The sequence below is a fragment of the Prinia subflava genome, chromosome 11 (genome assembly GCF_021018805.1).
Source record: "Prinia subflava isolate CZ2003 ecotype Zambia chromosome 11, Cam_Psub_1.2, whole genome shotgun sequence".
In the NCBI taxonomy this organism is placed as follows: Eukaryota; Metazoa; Chordata; class Aves; order Passeriformes; family Cisticolidae; genus Prinia; species Prinia subflava.
In genome coordinates, this window is record NC_086257.1 from 18,896,985 (window position 1) to 18,910,089 (window position 13,105).

A 13,105-nucleotide genomic window follows, 5' to 3' on the forward strand; every position below is an offset into this window, starting at 1 on the left:
TCACAGAATTCCTCACGTTTCCAGGAACAAATGTTGTGCTAGCCAGCTGTTACAAGAGTGAGACATACATTAGGAACAGTGAAGAGCAGCCATGGAGTGCCAGCTGACAGTAACAAGTGCAGGGGTAATATTTACCTGGTTTAGTTTAACAAATGTGCATTAAAATCAGATAGAAGCATGAGAGCATCTGAAGCTCACAGAGCCTTTCCCTGATCACAGTTTTCCTGCTGTTTTTCTGGTCTATTTTCCTGAATATTTTCCCTGAGTTACAGGTAAGCTACGCTGGGTGTATTTGCTTTCTGCATCAATGGTAAGTGGGCTCTTTGGTCTGCTAGGAGGAATTTTTCCACTGCTTTAAGTCTGGCTTCTTAAATACTCAGCATGGCAACTTCTAATCCATTTGTTCTACCTTGTTTTCTATGACAAATACAAGCACTTGTACAAGTTTTTTTTGCAGAGTGCAAAATGTTGGAAAGAAGGCTGCAATAGTCTTCCACGAAATTGAAGTTGGTTCTGCTGTTGCACTCAATTGATGGAAACACCTTCACCTTCCACTTCTGAAAGCTTTTAACCTCCTCATGTGGTGGTCTAGAAATCTAGATTCAAGTGACAGCAGTCTTTTAGGGTGTGCTCAGTAGTATAATCTGGTAAAAGACTGCAAGGGAGCCAGTACTGTCTCCTGTGAGTGTCTGTCTCCATCATTTGGAGCTTCACTTACTCCTCTGCATCACAGAAAATTTCCAGTGTTTCAGCTCAGAATCCTTACAGTGGTGAGAAAACCTCCAGCAGTGTTTTGCTCTCCCTGTGCTGCTAGAATATGAACAGATGTTACTGCTGTACTGCAATTCTTTTGAGAGAAACGGAAGATAAAAGCTGATTTGGCATCATGAAATCTAACCATGCCAGGGAAGGAATGTTGTGACAGGTGAAAGAATGGCTAAATGCTAAATGGCCAAAGTTAGCCTGTCGCTTCTAAGTTATTTGCAAGTTCCCATGCAAAAACAACCTTGGTATGAAAAGTCGTTTGCATAAGCCTATTCCTGGGGTGAAAATGCATCTGCAATGCAAGGGATTTGTCCCATGAGAATCAGGAAAGATGTAACCAATCCAAGAATCGATGGATTTGATGAACAAGTGGAATACGTTTTACTAACCAATCGAGTAATTGGCAAGAAAGCCATGAACCAATTAAAGTTGCAGACGAGGTCTGTCAAAACTATCAAAGAAGTGATGTGACTAAAGAATTGGCTTTTCCCGCGTGAAGAAAAGGAGTCTCGGCTAACTTCTTCCAATATCTTCATCCCGAGTGGGTGACGGGAGGCGACTGCCGAGCGTGCGGCCAAAAAGGAAGCGGCTCGGGCCGAGCCGGGCCTCGAGAGACGGAACCCACAACGCAGCGAACGAGCAGCCCCAGCGAAATAAAATTCAAGCGGCGAATACACAAAGCAGCGAAAGGGCGCGGCTGGAGCCGGCCGCGGGACGGCACCAAATCCACAGAGACAAGGAGCGGGCGGCGGAGCGGGGAGCGCCCGGGGCCGCGGAGCACAGGAACAAAGCGAGAGCCGGGAAGGCGCGGCCCGGGGGCAGCGAGCATGGAGCGGAGGATGCGCGCCGCGGAAGATGAAGATGAGGATACGCGCCGCGGAAGATGAGGATGAGGATCCGCGCCGCCGAAGATGAAGATGAGGATGAAGATAGGCGCTGCCGAAGATGAAGATGAGGATGAAGATCCGCGCTGCCGAAGATCCGCGCCGCGCCGCGGAGCTCACACGCAGCCGAGAAGAGGCGCGGCCGCGGGGCAGCGTCCGGACTGGGAGTTTTTTTAAAAAGGGGGAAAATAAGAGAAATCTTAGATCACGAATTTCAGCTGACGAAAAAAGCGAGAATACGCATGTGGGTACTTACGTGGCGCAAACAGAGGATAAAACAGGATAAAAGGAAATTGCGAACTTTATTACTATGGCGTACAGAACAACCTAAGAGTAGAAGTACAAAATACCTATTTTATCGAACGGTGGGACGAGTTGGGGCAGTTTTTGTGGGCAGCAGCCATAGGGGAAGATACGGTAGCCACAAAATCGGTACTTACATGGTGTTTTATAAGAAATTCGTTTAAAAATTACAGTCTGCTGAAGGGACCGCAGCTGCTGCGGCAATCGTCCCCCGCCCGGGCTCCAGAGACCTCCAGTCAGTACCTCCTGTGTCTGCAGGTCCGTTTCTGTTCCCTCCACCCACGAACGACGCACAAGTCACCTTTTAATTCCGTTTTTCATGTTGAAAAGACACATGAGATAATGTTATATCCACTCTGAACCTGCTTTCAATCTAAGCCAAGCGAAGCCGCCGGCCGCACGGGGAACCGAAAAAAACCCGCCCGGAGCCGGAATCTGTGTGCGCGCCGCTGTGAAATGGCTCCGGCGGGACACAGCGTGCCGGGCGGGGCCGGGCGGGGGCCGCGGCGGCTCGGCGCGGGTGAGTTTTATCCTCCAAAAGCTCCGAGCCTCCGTCGGTTCGCAGCTCCCCGCGGAACGCGTCAGCTCTGCAGGCGGCAGGAGCCGGAGCGCATTTCCCCCTCGCAGCTCCTCCCCACAGCTGCCGGTTCCAGTGGCGGCCCCTCGTTCCCTCCCCGTCTCTGCGCGGATTTCCAACAGCTCCCTCCGGGGCGGGAGGTGGCAGCCGCAAGAGCTCTGTGCCTTTTTAACCTTTTACAGGTTAAAGGTGCTGAGGTAGCAACTCGGTTACGTTCCATGTTCCACCTGAATGGAAACTGGACTGAGTCTTTGTCTTCCACAATGACAGGAGCTGCTGACCTGCATCACTTGGTACAGCTTTGCAGTTTGCCTCATTTTGAAGAGAATATGCTTTGGCAATAGCTTTGAAAACGTGATCGAGCAAATTTGTCTAAAGAGCAACTCAAGATTCTCACATTAAGACAAAAGCAGATTGGTTTGATAAATTACTTTATTATTTGGAGGTAACGTGAAAGTTTTCAAATAGAGGCCTCATAATTGTTTACCCACAAGATCTTTGAGGATACAAAAATGTAGCAGTACTGTTTATTGGTTTAGATTAGTTCAACGCTATTTGGTTTTCCACAGCTTTTGAGATAAGGAGCAAAACTTCATTGTGTCCCAAACCAGACCATCACACCATTGTAAATTAAGCTTAAAAGCAACATTGAGCTGCATCTTGACAGCCGATTCCTGCTGAAAAAACCCCTCATCCCCATTGCTGTGACCCTGAGTGCACCTTCCCCCTGCAAACACAGGCACTTACAGACCCTGCTGGGAGGCACAGGGGGAGCCACACCAGCCAGGAGCTCCCTGCAGCAGGGTCAAGCCACGCTCTGAAAGCTTCTGACTCTGCTCCCAGGCTTGGAGAGGCAATCCTTTGTCTCGATTTCCCTGTCTGCAACAGCTTGTGCTTCTCCCCAACATCACAAAGGCATTCAATACATTCTCAGACATCAGGTGGAAAGCATTGCTTGCTTACTGAAATGAAACTGCTCCGTAATAAAACAATTAGCAAACCAGTGCTTCATACAACATTCACTCCATGGAATGTAACACTTCTATGACACAGTACAAGTTTACACTAAAATAGATCATGGAATACAAACTTTTAACTTTTAAAACAGCAGAGTCATTTTATCTGCAAGTACTCACAAGCTTGCTCAAATAGAAAAGACCAAATTTTATTTTTGAAGAGAAAAATAAGAGCTATTTAAGGCCAAAGTACCAGCAAGGAAGACTAGTATGTGAAAGTAGACAAGAAATGAGACGAGAAATAATTAATAAATAAGCACAGGCATTTGCAAGGTTATGCCTCTATCTATTAGCTAATCTGTAAAGCTGTTCCCAGGAAAAGATACTAGAGAAAATAGACATTTATACAAAATTATAAAATGCCTGTTACATGAATTATTGCTTTACAACGGACGTAAACATCCCTTCTCTATTATAGTACCAATTAGGTCTCTCCAAATCTCTAAAGTTTGTTAAAATGGAACTTGAATTATGAAAAAATCCCGATAGAAACTTTCTACAAAAGAGTCCATCCCATTCCTGAGTATGCTAAAGCTAGAAAACAGAAGGAGCACCGAGCAGGCAGCAGTTTTCACAGTAAGGAGCTCTAAGGGCATTTTCTTTCTACACACTGTTTCCCTCCTTCTTCATATTCTTGTTTAGAAATCCACATCTGCTGGAAAGTACCCTACAAAAATAAAGAAACAAAAGCAACCCACAATGAAAAAATAGCAGAACACAAATGACGGTAAATTGAAACACGATTAGCTTTTCCTAGGAGGGAAAACAAGCAAGTCCTTACATTAAATGAAGTATTAGGACTTGACCTGCTTAACTGTCTCTTCCTTGAGTTTTATTGCTGAGGGATTAAACTGAAGACAGGAAGTGCAGCACCAAATAGATTCCAGTCTCCCCTTCCCATGATAAATTAATCCCCACAGACCATTTCAGTGCTCAGTAACTTGTAGAATTAACCTCAGGAATATGATGCAGAAGCAGGTTTGCTACTTTCATACTCTACTAGGTACAGTCTAGAGAAAGTGCCTGGATGGCAAATGGAATACACACTTTTGGTTACATACTGCAACCCAAGACAAAGAGCGGGGCAGGATATGTTGTCACTGGAAATGCTCACAGCTGTTCTTAAAACAGATTCTCTTCCCCTTACCATGAGGACAGCCAAGATGATGATGATGATGATGCAGCACAGACTCTGCAGTGCACACTTGTGGGCATCAGCTTTCCAGGTGGCAGTGTGTTCAGCACAGCACCACAGTTAAAGCAGGTTTACTCACCAAAGAGGCCAAGATGGAGCCCCCAATCCACGAGCTGAACCTCCGCTCCACAGTCGTGTTGTTCGCTATCAACTTCAGGCGCATGCTCTGCACAGAGAGAGGGAGCCAACACCAAATGTCACACAAACTGTCAGCCAGGGACCTTTGGGGACAAGCAGCACAAGGAACCTGGTGTCTGTGCCAATGTGCAGCTGAAAAGGGTCCACTCTAGTACATCTGCAATGCTGCTCACCTGCCCTGAGGTTTTTTACAATTCAAAACAACCGCAGTAGAACAGGAAATGTGGTTTTACCTTGTCTCCCAACTGCAAATGGTTAAGGCAAGGAATGGAGCAGGTGGAGAGCAGTAATAGCAGAGTGTATAGTGTCATCTCCAGTACTGCACTGGGACTAAAATGACTTATGGTGCTAGACTTCAGTCATCTAGCCTTTTTTGGGCCCAGTCATTCCTTTTGCTTTCAAAATGCCTTATTGCAGTAAAATCATTGAATTTCAGTAGGCTCCTCCTCAGCTATTCTAAGCAGTGAATACATTTCTGTTTCTCCTAACATTCATCATTGCAGAGTTGTCACAAGCAGAACATTTTTGCTTGAATACTAAAATTCAAGAAGTATCATCTATATCTACTCTCAGATGCAAGGTATCAATACTTCCTTTGACATCAAGTGATTAAAAATATGTAAATACCTTACTCATAGACAAAACCTGGTGATTTAGGTTGTCTGCAAAATCAAGAAAAAGCAATGGCCACAACAAGGTGACCTCAGGCAGGATGACTGAATGTCCCTCAAGTTACTCAGCAACACTTCAAAAGAGAGACCAGCAAGAGAAATAATTGTGCTTGGGGACAATTACAGAATTTAGGATCACAATCTAAAAGCAAGAGTGGAGTGTAAAGTACTCAAGGAATATTGGACCTTATTCTGTAAAAACTCTTTAAGAATTCTTTCTTTTCTTTAGAGAGGGGAGGTTTCTTAACCCTGCAGAAATCTATTCAGCTGTCAGGTTGCTAAGAAAGTCAAAGCCATGATATCCTTGTGTACTTATGTGGCAGAAAAGTGAAATGTTAAGTACTCAATGCAGTGATGGAAAGAGATGTTTTACCGGCGGGGTTTTCTGAGACAGCTCCCTGTTCAACCTGTCTGTGAAACTCTGTATTAGAGTGTTTCCTCCTGCTACAATCACACTGCCATAGAGACCCTAAAAAGAGAAAAAAAACAAACCCAGAGCTTTACCTCAGCAATCATTCTGAAAGCAGCTCTTTCTGACAACAGAGAGGGGTGGCACGAGTTATGTATAGTCAGCAGCAATAATACATCACTTGATGCCAACAGTATTACCTCTCCCTATTCAATTAATTTTTACATCACTTAAAAATACTGCAAGGCAGCTTAATATTAAACTATAATAGGAAGGCAGAAGCCATATGTCCTGTATGATTTCAGGGAATAATTTCTACTATGGAGAGCCCTCAACCTGCAGATTTCCCCTGTATCCAAACTGTTGGATTTTTACAGCTGAATGCAAACTCAAAAGAAAACCCCACAGCCCTGCAGCAGTTTTCTATCTCACTACTGCTCCAGTTGGTGAACACAACCAGTGGCCCAGCCCACTAAGCCCTCCCCACACACTGGTTAACAGAAAAAAGTTTTGAAAGAACTCTCATGCAATCTGTATCAAATTGATGCCTGAGAAAGATAGCACATTAATTTTAAAAATAATGTTTTCCTTTAGAACTTCTTCTCTTCCTTCTGCTCTTTATAAATTCCATGTATGTTTTAAACATAACGATGCCTAAAAACCTGAAGATAACACTCAAAGTTACAAATATAAATGCTTATCTGAAGCCAGTCCAATCCAAATTATTCAGAGCCAGCCACAAAATCTGTACATCAGATCTTTAAATACTGGTAGAAACGCTAAGTAGAAGGTACTGATTTAGCATTTTGTAAGACAAAACAGTAATGGTACATCTCCCTCTATACAAATACATTCTAACATATATATCATGATCTTAGAAGTGCTAGGAAATTTCTTCACTGTGGCTGTTTTAGTCCCAAAAACATGTATCAGCACAAAAATATCTATGCCTTAAAATACTGCCTGGCTGAGTAACACTTACCGGCCTGATATCTATATCACACATTCCAACGCTTGTTGTGACAACGTGGCTCACACCCAACATCGTGTTACCAGATAAACCCTGCAGGGAAAATCAGGAATCTACACATCACTGCTTCAAGAGAACAAGGCACAGAAAAGCCCTGAATGAGCTGAATTTTACAAGTGTGACTGGAGAGAGAGCTAAGCATTTTGTCAGGGAAGGAACAGAAGTACCCCTATTTTTCAAGTAGCTCATCACCACCCAGTTTGAACATTCCATCCTTCCCTTCCCCAGCCATAGTTCAAGACAGGCAAATTCTACCCCCAGCAGAACCTCACAGTGCAAAAACATCCCAATCACAAAATTAAAAATGTTACACAAAAGCAAGCCACGTGCTAGCCTCGTGATGCACAGCCTTCCAGTCACAGCTATCACAGTGGTTTTACCTTTACATTGGAAGGGTCAAACAATCCCTCGGGAATTTTCAGCCGCTCAGCACCAAAGTCACAGTTGTAGCCATTGGGGAACTCATAATGAACTGTTGGCATCTGTGCTGCCACCCTGGAGCATCAGACAGAAAGCAACACATTCAAGTGCTCTCTAAACAGGACGTCAAGTTATCTATGCAGTGTTATAAACTACAGTTCCAATGGGATACTGTGATTCCTAAGACTTACACTTCCAAGAATATTTATAATGATCTCATCTTGGAATATTGAACAAAAAACTATTGCCTGGGTATATTCAGTACTCCTACTTTCCTAAATCATCCAATTTCAGATAAAACCTTCTTCCATAACAAAACCAGCCAACAGCAATGAACAGGCTGAGCACCACATGCACAGCTGGTAACTGACTTTACAAGAAAGAAGAAAGTAACATACTGTTCATCATAGGTTGAATCTGATACTTGGAGGACAGAAGCCTGGAAGTCCTGAATGACACACTGTGGAGTTAAAAATAACAGGAATTTATATGAATTTTAGTTCTCAATTTTACAAAATGTATAGAATTGGTACTAACTTGTCAAAGATTTTCTCGTTCTTTAAGAGAAAACACTGATATTCTTGCAAACAAAACTTATTTATGGAACACTCAGGGGAGGTGAGAGCAGGAGGAATGAGCTACTTACATTACACATGTAGTTGTGCCAAGACCTGGTGACCTGGGGCAACTTCTCTTTTCTCTTCCAATTTGCTGGTGACCCCTCACGAACTGCCTCCTGAGATTGTAGGGTACAAAGTCAGCAGGTAAACATTTGAGCCTCTCCCTAAGACAACACTTAGTAAATGAAGTTACTTTCCCACCTTTGAAGCAATCATATATGGAGGAATTATCTCTATGTTCATTTCCTGAAACAATTCCCGGCACTGCATAGTGATAAAGTCTCCTGCAAGTGGTGATTTTACAATCCCTAGAAGGCAAAGAGGGGATCCAAAATAAAAACCAAAACAACTAACCTGGAAAGTATCCAAATCATGAATAGACTCTCCCAACTATTTATCAGTGAATACTGTTAGGGTTCTTTTCCTTTTTAAGGAGGCACACAGATGTAAAAATCAAGCAGAAATTCTGCTAACTCTCCCATGGCACTGCAGTGCTGTTACCCATGGAAGTTTGTACCTTGCTGAAGTACATATCCATCATGCACTGGAATAGCAGTGGTGTGTGTGGCTCCACTGTCCAAGATGAGACCTGTAGATCTCCCGTTGGCAAAACTAGTCAAAATGATTAAGGAAAACATGGTAATTTTCACTTTAGAAAAAAGTGCTGCCATACAATTAGATCATAACTAGGCATGAAGACCTCAACATGTTATTCCTTGCCTCTACAAAGGGATTCATCACTTCCCAGTGTGTACCATCTTTCTGTGAAGAGCACAATCTCACAGAGAGAGCAGCATTTAACTTCCATCTGTGAACTAACTCAAGCTTTGGATGTACAAGGGTGAGACTTCCTGACACTACTATGCAGCAAGCTCTAAGTACATCCAGCTCATTTAGACTCAGAACTGGAAACCTATTACTAGTTTAAAATAATTACAAATATTCTTCTTAAGGCTATGAAAACTTCAAGCTCTAATTACTGTATTTAGTAATTACTGTATTTAGTGTGGACACCACTGTTTCAGCTCTGTAATATTCTTATCCATAGTATACAAGAGAAAAAAAACCCCATAATAAAAAAAATTACTTGGACCCCAAGGACAGAGTCAGACTGGGAGAACTTCAAAAATGAGCTCTAATGTTCTAAAGTTCAGAAACTGAATTTGTTTACTTCTTCCTTGTACATTTATGGAAAAAATCAATTTGAACAAACTTAGGCATGCTGTTACACTTGGAGCTGCCTGGAAAAAGTTTACCATAATTTCCTGGGGAGAGGAAAATAAAACGATGCAGTGAAAGATTTCAAAGGATACGCTGTCAGAACGGCAGTTTTACACAAGAAAAAAGCTGGGATGTTGTAGTGTTCAAACATCAATTCAGTCAGTTTTTCACGCTTTGCCCTGGTATTCCACTAAAAAATAGTAAATCCAAACCACAAGTAAGCAACCAAAATAAAGCTTTGCTTGCACACTAATAGATTGCTAACACAATAAAGCAATTAGAAAAATTGCAGCCACAGTTTCACATCACACCAAAATTCTACAAAAATGGATTTCTTGTCATTTACTTCTTTAGAACGTTTTTTATTCCATTTATACCACAATAAAACAATGCTTATCCATCACACAAAAGTCCTACACATGTTACAATAGATTTCTTTACACTTCTAGAGCTCTTCCAGTGTCAGGTTCTCTTTAAAGAACTCTTTAAAGCAAGCACATTGCCTTTTACAAGGGGAAAGATACATGAAGGAACTTGCCCAGTGGGAAGAAAAATAAATCCAGACTTTCCAGTTCCCAAAGTATCTTTCTACAGTTCCACTGTAGTTGTGATTAAGCCAGGATATATCTCAAATATTCAACACATTACTGAAAATGTGAAGTTTTTTATAAGCCAATACAGCAAAGTAAGATGAGGTTTGTAAGGGGGATGTCAATGGGAATGTCTCTATTCAGACACCCACTGAGCCATCAAACATCAAACAGCCACTGCAAATTCAACCACACTCCACAAGCTGTGATTCAACACCTGGGAATAATGAAATTCAAGAAAATCCTTTGCATAAGGTTTTATTAAAGGTTTTATTTATTAGACATGCCTTGTCTGTGGCATGTCTACCTTTTCTACTCTAACTTCTAAGATCTGTCCTTCAAATGCTGAGCATTTTAAAATGACAGAAACCTTGTCTAGATTTTCCCAGAAATTTGTATTCATCCACTTCAGCTGCCTTACAGGGCCACTTACAGAAACAAAGACAGAAAAACTAAAACTTCACCATTATAAATATTATTCTGTGTCACATAATATCACTTGTAAGGTTGAATGAAGCAAGATTTTTGATGGCATTTTATTAAGCGTAATTTAATATATAAGACATCCAAACATCTTTTCCTTTTTATTCTAGGCAGTAACATTTCTTTTTCTAACTTCTGGCTTCTTTTCAGTAAGTGAAAAACAATAGCATATTGTAAATACTTTCTAATACAACTCATAGGAACTATTTCAAATTGAGGTGTTTTTAGGCATTTTCCAGAACCAGTCCAAGTATTTTAAAACTGTCATTTCTATAGCTAAGTTTTAGCACTTATCACCTACAAATCCTCGTCAGACTTATCCAGGACTAATGTTTGCAGAGTCAGCAAAAAGACTTATCAAAATGCACAGCTGCTTTTACTCACTGGTGCTTCAGACATAAGGACAGGATGCAAACTTGCTTCAGATTTAATATGCATCTTGTAAGTGTGATCCAAAATTGCCTGGAAACTATCCCAGTCTTCAACTATAATAACATTGAGACAAACAGATTAGTTACTTCTAACTTTTGTTTCATGCCATAAACACATAAAGGCTTTCCAATTTATTTTTTTGCACAGAGCTCTTCAGTCAAAAGACACACACATCAGCAGACACACACCTCCTCTAACAGCTCTGCAGAATTCTCTTCCTCCACAACCACCACAACTTCAACAATTATTTTGAAAGTCCACTGACAGTGAAAACCAATCACATCTCCATGCAATTTGTAAACCAGCAATCTGTTCTTACAGCCTCTGTTGCTGTATATAGCATCTGTCAACATGACTAGGACTTCCTGCAGCCTGGCAATGCTATTTTAAAATCAGGTAGAAAAAGAGCACCATACTCATTCCATTTTTTAAAGGTGAAATGGCTTCCATATGCTCCCTTGGGACTCTCAGGGCATTAGTGTCTATGTAGTAAGTCGGGCCCCCTTGTTTGCCTTTGTCACCATCGATCTCCATCAGAGTGCTGCCATTGTCCCTTTCTAGCACCACACCGATGGCTGTTGGAAAATCAACCTGCAAGGCAAGAGGCAAGCAGGACATAAGGATTAGTTTTGGAGTTGGTGTTTGTCTCATAAACTCAGAAGTTTCTTTATACAATACAGTCAGAACAAACAAAATGTATTTGGAAGGGTTGTAACTCGCCAAGAAGGCATAAATTCATGTTGAATTTCCACAGATTCTCTCACCTTTGGGCAGTCCTCGCCTGCATAGCCTGCTCTCACTGTGTACGAGCCGATGTCAAAAACCAGAGCCCCAACTTCATCTGAAAAGATTGTTTAAAAAGATAAAGAATGGTTATTATGCTCTTCTGCAACCCTGAGCTTTCCCTACCCACTGCCTGCTTCACTGGCAAAGGCAGACAAGCAAATCAAGGGGTCTTGTACAAAGCAAGCAGAAACTTCTCTATTCACAACTCCCGATACTATAGGAAACTATTGGAAAACTGCAGACAGGCTAAAACTGGGGCGCTGCAATCCCTCCGTACGGTGTAAGAAAGAACTGTAGCACAAGAGGTATAGTAGCAGCTAAACAGATCGCAAGCTAAAGTTTTCAAAAAGTTCTAATCTAACAGTCACTCGAAACCAGGCAAGCCCAGAGCCTCCGGGGAGGATGAGGAAGGTGGGACTGAAACATCGACTGTGTGAGGGAAGGGGTCAGAGCACGAAACGCCGATCCCTACGGGCCCGATCCCCGCAGATGTATGCGCATCCTAAAGGAAACCTGTCGGAAATGAACGGTGATCGGGAGGGGGGGTGTGCAGAGGGGATCGGGGCTCCCGAAGTGCGGGGACCTTCTCCGGACCTCGGTACGGGGGATGCTGCCCAAGGCCGCGGTGCTAGCGGCCCCCGGCGGAGGCACTCCGGGGCCGCGAAGGACATAAACAAGGCCCCCGCCCCCGCCGCCGCCGCCTCCTCACGCGTGGGACGCGGAGGAGCCGCGGCAGCGCCGGCCCGGCTGAGGGAGGCGGGAAGCGCCCGCCGGGGCCGCACGCGCCGCCTCGCGGGGCGGGGGAGGGGAGGGCGGCGCCGGACTCACCTCCCCCGTACACGCCGCCGCTCATGGCTGCCGCTGGGCCCGGCCCCGCCGTCCGCCCTGCCCGCGCCGCGCCGCCCGGCCCCGCTCCCCGCCGGCCCCGGTGTCCGCGGGCCCCGCGCTCCCCGCCCGCTCCTCTCGCCGCCGACCCAGCAACAAAAGCGCCCCGGCCACGCTCCCCGCCCGCGGCGCGGCCCGATCCGCGGCGCCGTCGCCCGCCCGCCAATGGCAGCGCCGCGCGGGCAGAACCGGCCAATCGCGACCGGCGGGAGGCGGGGCCTTGTGCGGACAGCCAATCCCGAGGCGGGACGCGGAGGGCGGGCAGGCGAGGGAGTGCAGGGCGGGGGGGCGGTGTGAGGGGAGCGGCGGCCGGAGGGGAGGGGACGGGACGGGGTGAGGGCAGAGGGTGTGAGGAGCGGGGCAGGTGAGGTGGGGACCGTGAGAGGAACCACGGAATGGTTTGGGCGGGAGGTACCACAGTGGATCCTCTGATCGCATTTCCCAGCGCCAGCAGGGTCGTCCCAGAGCGCGCGGCACAGGATTGCGTCCAGAGGGTTCTGGGGTATCTCCAGTAAGGGCGACTCTACATCTTCTATGAGCAATCCGTTCTAGTGAGCGGTCATTGCACAGGAAAGTTCTTTCTCATGTTCAGGTGGAACTTCCTGTACATCACTTTGTGCCCATTGTCTCTTGTTCTCTTGCTCAGCACCACCGAGAAGGGCCTGATCCATCCTCTGGCA

General features: G+C 44.7%; 1 protein-coding gene across 2 annotated transcripts; it reads right to left on the reverse strand.

Moving 5' to 3' along the window:
- Positions 1–2,943: 2,943 nt before the first annotated feature.
- Positions 2,944–12,573, reverse strand: ACTL6A (actin like 6A). Of its 2 annotated transcripts, none has more exons than XM_063408081.1 (14): positions 12,369–12,573; positions 11,519–11,595; positions 11,171–11,345; positions 10,707–10,807; positions 9,342–9,439; positions 8,546–8,640; positions 8,230–8,336; positions 8,055–8,144; positions 7,807–7,868; positions 7,369–7,483; positions 6,941–7,021; positions 5,923–6,018; positions 4,820–4,906; positions 2,944–4,212 (listed from the first exon to the last, which is right to left on the reverse strand). In XM_063408081.1, the coding sequence occupies exons 1-14, from the start codon at positions 12,391–12,393 to the stop codon at positions 4,132–4,134; spliced, it is 1,290 nt and encodes a 429-aa protein (XP_063264151.1). In that variant the 5' UTR covers positions 12,394–12,573; the 3' UTR covers positions 2,944–4,131. The 2 variants fall into 2 exon arrangements, with proteins under 2 accessions (XP_063264151.1, XP_063264152.1); XM_063408082.1 differs by lacking the exon at positions 12,369–12,573 and adding an exon at positions 12,135–12,279.
- Positions 12,574–13,105: the final 532 nt, after the last annotated feature.